Raw genomic sequence first — 6,362 nt, 5'->3', positions numbered from 1 at the left:
TCAGGAATGGCTCAATATCAAAATGTATGTCTATCTTTTTGTACAATCTCACTTCAATAAAAAAAAAAAAAAGAAAAAAGAAAAAAACCTCCCCAAATTTGGTTCAATTCTGTTTGTTCTGAGCTGAGCCATCACAGCTGCGCTAGAATTCATAAAACACGTGCAACTCTGGGTAAAATATTTTCTTCTAAAAGCACAACCACTTTACAAGATTAAAAGTCTAGTACATTTCTAAATATTATTCATATTGTACAAGTAGTGGTTGTTAATTTAAAACTTCATTAGTAAAATTACAGTACAAGCATGATTAACCTCCAGAATTGCAAATCCCAGACTCCAGTGGAAAGCTACATTACATCTTCAGTAGTACATTATCTTCCACTTTACTCCCAAACCAATGGAGATGGCGGCATCTCAGATGGTTGAGCAACCGTGGAACTAGAATGCAGGTGATACAGAAAATCAGTGTTCATTTGCAATAGCTAATAGATAAGAAAGTTAATGCTCGACCGGTAAGCAAACACTTCAAGGAAAACAAAACAAAACAATCCAAAACAAAACAAACAAAAAAAACCCAAAACCAAACCAAAACACCCCAAGACCAACAGTTAACAGCACTGACAACAAATATTTCCCTATACTCTATCTACTTCTTTTCTTAATGATTTTTCATCTATCAGTCATTCCTCTTCATGTTTTTACAGTGCAATTCTGCAATCAAAATTCAACTTGCCAACCTTTCAGTTCTAATTTTAAGTCTGACTTCTGTACTTTTAGGCAAAAATATTACTTGAAGCTTTTGCACATTTTACTTAAATTCTAGAAGAATTCATAAAAATATGTTTTAAATGTAACCACACAAGGTTGTTTTTTGCAGAAGTTGTCTGTGGGCCTTTCCTACTCTCAGAAACTTAAAACAAAACATTTTGGATGTGTGAATTCTGTACTACTAATAAATGTGAATTAATATCAGATGTGATTACATACAGTTACCTAATAAAGCTCTTAAAAGCAGCAGACTGAGGGTTGATGCAGAGAGGCACTCTGTTTCCTTTCTGCTGTTCCAAAATGAACTGATGAATTATTTCTGTACATAGGAGAAAAATAAGAAACACCATACCATTAACACTTTTTCCTTCAGTAAAATGCAATGTAGACTGGAGGAAAATATAGCTTCCTTTACCAAAAGTACATTTTAGTAGGGATAAAAGAACTCCAGCTTCCCTAAACCTAATCTGATGCCATACCTCATAGCATAAATTCACACAGAACTTGTATGTGCACACTAAAATAATTTTATATAAAATAAAACCTTCATCACCATGATAATAATGAAATGGTGATAACCAGTTCTAGATTAAATCCCACTTTTAGTGTAAAGACAAAACAAAGTAGCAACCCCAAAACCAAAGAATTCTCAACTTGAACTTGATTTGCAAACACCAAGAACACAGTTCCATTACTCAGTCCAGTTTGATTCATGAATTCGGTTCCTACCACCAGGCACAAAACTGCCACTTGAGATGATTAAAGCAAGAAAGTAAATTTTCATAAGGAAAGAGGAACTCTATGTACAGCTGCCATACAAAACATCTTCTCATACACACATGTGCCCACAGCATGCCCCGAAAAACAGAGCCTGGAAGGTTTGGCAAGGGGCTGCTCCTCTACAAGCAGCAGTGACGTTGCCAGACCAGAGCTCCATACGCCTGGACACTATGTTAGAAGCAACATGCTGGGATCTGCATTGCCATCAGCAAACTTTAAAGGGAGTGTTTAGAGCAACAGGTTTCAGAGAAGACAGCAGATCTATGTACAGCGATGGCCCAAGAGAGGAGGGAAATGGAAAGAAAAACAGGATAAAAAGAAAACAACGTTACATGAACTCGTATGAACTACAGATGTAAATTTCAGAATTGCAAGTTCAGGATATACCCAAAGTAGGTCGCGTTATGGTGGCAACACATCATGGAGTGGTTTTGTCTCAAATGACAATTATTTGTTAGAAACTGCTGAGGTAACACAATTCTTCTCCCTCTCTTCCTGTTGAGTTATTTGAGAGGTGCCACCAAACAGAACCTAATTCCCTACTACTGTTTCCCATCTCGTATTGCTCTCATAAAAGGACTGCTTTCCTGATTGGATCTGATTTCAAACGAAACCAAGTCTGTTTCATGGCTTGTTTGCAATGATGGAATCAGACTTCAAATCTCTAGTGCTGCAAAGTGACTGCTGGCATTTAGTACCCATCTGGCGCACCAGTTGCCTCTTCCAGGCACCAGGACTGGTTTATCCTCACGACAGCACGGCAGGGCCCAGAGCGCATCCCCTGCACTCCTGCCAGAACCCTGCAGCGGCACCCGCAAGAGAGCCGAGGGCAGCACGGCCCCTGACGTGGGTGTTCCAGCGCGAGCAGGCTGTGACAGATCAGAGGAGACGACGCCAGAGAACTATGAGACTACTCGGCTTCAGTTACTTGGTGATGCTGACCCTTTCTGCGGGACAGCTACCGAGGTAACGCCTCGCTCCCCGAAAAGGCAACAGCTGTGACTTCCCTTTCCTCCCGCTGCAATCCTTCAACAAAAGAGCGAGTGGCATGGGGAATGCTGACATCAGAGAAGAATGCTTTTTAAGGTTTGAAACCAACAGACTTCTGCATGTCAACTAATGCATGTGATATTATATTATGTCAGAACGTTTACAAGCAATTCTGTCCTTTTAGTGAAAAGAAATGATGCCCAGCATCTACCTGGGAAAAATACCTACAAGAAAAAACCACCCAGGTTAGTGTATGCATCCAGATTGCACAACCCAAACACCTACTACTAAAGCACAGAGCAGGAAGATAAATGCAGATGCGAAGTTTAACCACTACTCACCTTTAACCTGCCGAACAGAACTGAGGTTCTTTTCAAAAGTGTCATCAAATTTGGGATTAGTGATGGGTTCAAAATCACTAGTATAAACTCTTCCAGTAGATGTGGAAAAACAACATTTACACATACAAGTGTGGTATCGCAACCGCCCTTCATCAAGATATGGGTGAGCTAAGGCATCCTTAGCAGATATTCTTTTGGACTGAAATATTGCATTTAAAGAAAAGAAAATTTAAAAAAAATTAGTTAGGATATTTTCAGAGGTATTGAAGCAGTCTAAAGAATACTTACGCATCAATTAACTCTAAATTGTTTTGTAAACCCCTAATCACGTTAAAGGATTAGTTCATGTCAGAAAATGTTTTAGATCTGCAAACACTGCCACTAGAGGGGAGGTTTTGCCTAAAAACAAGCAGCGTTGCTAAGATGACATTGACCTTTCTGTTCTATAGCTAATGACAGGAAATGCTGCTAATATGATTTTTAGAAATAATTTTTTTCAATAATTACTTTTTCCAGATAACCTTAAAACGATGGCTCCTACAATAAATCAAAATAAGCCCAAAGAATTTAATGTTAGCAAATACAGCATTTTGTAGGTCCCTACTCTGCAAAACATTTTAACGTGTCCTTAAGCACATATTTGAAGTAAAACGCAAATTTAAGCATCACTGATAACAGACTAATTCAGGATATGGCACCTGGAGTTCAGAGAAATACTTTACACATCAGGTTTCAGAAAACAAGTGGTGAAGGAAGTGCAGGGAAGAAGTGGGTCAGAGCAATGGTTTAAATTACAGTGTCTACTTCCACATTACTAAGACTTTTTGTGCATAACCCAAGCAAAGTAACTCAGTCTCTAGGTCTCCAACATGATCCCATCAAAAAAGGAGAACACTACCTGCTTCTGAAGAATTGCAGACACAAGTGCTACTGCAAATTCAAGGTGTAATGAAATCTGTTGTTATAGGTGAATTCAAAACAAAACAAAACAAAACACAAACCGAACAAAAGGTACTTGCTCAAAGTTACAGAGCAAAAGCAGTGGCAAAGCCTGAAGTAAAACACAAGTGTCCCAATTCCCAGGATCTATTTTAGATGAAATAAAAACCACCTGTTCTAAAAGATTGTCCCGATTCTTTAAAAAAACAAAACCACGTTCATTTAAATGTGATTTGGGAATAATAGTATTCTAAGTGTTGAGGGATTTAGAAAGGAAAAAAAATTAAGTTTGTTTACGTGGAAGTTACATTTCTATGTTTTTTGTTCAGTAAAGCAATCTTCAGGTTTAAAAAAATGAAATCAAAAGGTACTGCCTTCTGAATACTTCATCAGTTACACGCTTCCTCCTTTGCAGTTCAGTCAATCTGTCTATTTTTCATTTGAAATGTTAAGGGGTTTTCTGCCAGAACGAGATAATTAAGACCATCAATTCAGGTATCAGATTTTCTAGTGACAATTTTGTATAGTAAGCCCCAGAGATGAAATCCAAAATCCACAGCAGCACATTTTTGGTAGAAAAACAGATGCTCAGTGGAAAAAAAGATCCTGTTATGTGACTGTGTGGATGCAGAAGGAATTTTTCGTGTGTTGCAAGACCGTGAACACCCACACGTCTCTAATTAGAACTGCATCAAAGTATCTGATGTTCTGCTACCTACACCTAGCTAGGAAAAGATAGCATGATTCATGAACACCCTCATCTTTCTCACTCTGTCGTAGCTTTCTTCAAAAGACCACTACATTTTTAAATGCAAAATCCCCATTCCAGGAGGAAATTAAATTGACCAATATAAGATGGTATTTTTACGTCTTTTACAGTACTGAAATGCAATGTAGAAGAAAATCAGTTAAAGCAGTCCTTTACTTAAAATACTCATCTAAGTAGCAGACAGAAAAAACTGTTAAAACCAGAAGTATTACAAATAATTTAAAATCATACTTACTGGATCAAAGACCAACATTCTGCAAAGGAGATGAACTGCTTCATGTGTAGCTTGACTGGAAAGTGTATATAGGACAGGAAGGGATGGCTGTAGGGGAAACAGGAGAAAGAAAAGTACAGATAGTTGTCCTGTCAAATCCATCAGCAAGAAAACACTGTTACAGCACGCGTTATTTTACAGTTACCAAGGACAAACTTCTCATTAAAAAGGACACGCACTACCTAATGCTTTCCAACAAGCCAATAATCACTATTACAAAACGCAGCAATTGTAATAGAAATGTAATTGATTTTTTTTTTTCCCTTAGTTCAGATGTAATCCCTGGACAAACCTGTATTTTATTTATTTATTTTTCTATATAGACACCACTTTAAACGGTAGCTGCTCAAGGGTTTGATTAACCACATCATTTCCAGTATTTCATTTTTCTGATCTCAATCACTGCCAAATTATGGATTATTTTGCTTTTCCTTACCCAGACGATCCATATCTAACCGACAGTGACATCTAGTACAATTCAGACGCCCTTCAGGCATACAGCTTTTTACAGAGAGATAAATAGGCCAACTACCAAGGCTTGAAGGTCTGGGGGAGGGGGGTTCAGTGAACTCCCCCTTGTTTTACAGTGCGGTACTCGGGGCATGAACCACATGGGTGAAAAAGAGCCGGGCCATCCCAGAAGCTGGTGGCAGTAGCGCGACTCTTGATCTGGTCAGCCCCACAAAAACCACCTCTGCAGATCCTTTTCCTCCTGAATTTCCGCGTGTTGCTCACACTCACAAGCACAGCAGCCTGCCCACTCTGAAGGTCTCCAGTTTTAGCTGACAGGGAAAAAACTCTGTGGTACGAATACCCTAGTAACGACAGATTTTAAAGACTGGGGACATCCAGCCGTTTCTGGGAGTATGAGCACATAACCTTCCTTACAGCTACAGATCTGGAGGTGAGCACAGACCCCCAGCAGCACGTGCCGCGGAGTACAGGGATTACACAGCTGTGGGTATAAAGACAACTGCTTCTCCAGCCTCAGCAACGCCGCTGGGCCCTGCCAGTTCAACCAGCAGATCATATTTTAACAAGATTTTACTCAACATAAGAAGTTGCCATTTGACAACTTTTAACTGCACATATTCTCTAGCCCGAGAGTCACCTTCAACTCTGGAATTAAATGTTAACACTAAGGTAGCAGAATGCGAAGACAACCCGTCTCCACATTCCTAACACGTGGGAAGAAGTACTGACCGGAGTTGCCTAAAATAAAACAGATTAATCAACAACAATGTTAATGTTACTTGCCATTCATTTTAAAGCGTTAGCCGTATCCTAGACTCTCTGGAATGAGCTTCAAACATTGGGTTTTTTTAAAGCCACAACTATGTCAGTCTCCAAAATCAAGTAAAATATTTTCCTGCTTAATTGACATTATTCCTATTCCTACTTAGCTTAAAGAATGGCAGCAGAGTGCGCTACAGTTAGTCATCAAAGTAAATGAAGTGTTGCAAAGCAAGCGAACAGTTACTCCTCTAAGTGAAGGGGCGGG

The 6,362-nt window shown here is 39.1% G+C and overlaps 1 protein-coding gene across 1 annotated transcript in view; it reads right to left on the bottom strand.

The window, feature by feature from the left end:
• Positions 1-168: 168 nt before the first annotated feature.
• NLK (nemo-like kinase) overlaps positions 169-6,362 on the bottom strand; it is a 61,731-nt gene continuing 55,537 nt past the window's right edge. The window contains 4 exon segments of the mRNA XM_009707061.1: positions 169-438; positions 994-1,087; positions 2,880-3,078; positions 4,823-4,909. Coding sequence (XP_009705363.1) covers positions 384-438; positions 994-1,087; positions 2,880-3,078; positions 4,823-4,909 — 435 coding nt within the window. The 3' untranslated portion in view covers positions 169-383.

The sequence above is a fragment of the Cariama cristata genome, unplaced genomic scaffold (assembly GCF_000690535.1).
Source record: "Cariama cristata isolate BGI_N322 unplaced genomic scaffold, ASM69053v1 scaffold15819, whole genome shotgun sequence".
Taxonomy (NCBI): domain Eukaryota; kingdom Metazoa; phylum Chordata; class Aves; order Cariamiformes; family Cariamidae; genus Cariama; species Cariama cristata.
This window is presented reverse-complemented; position numbering and strand designations above follow the sequence as displayed.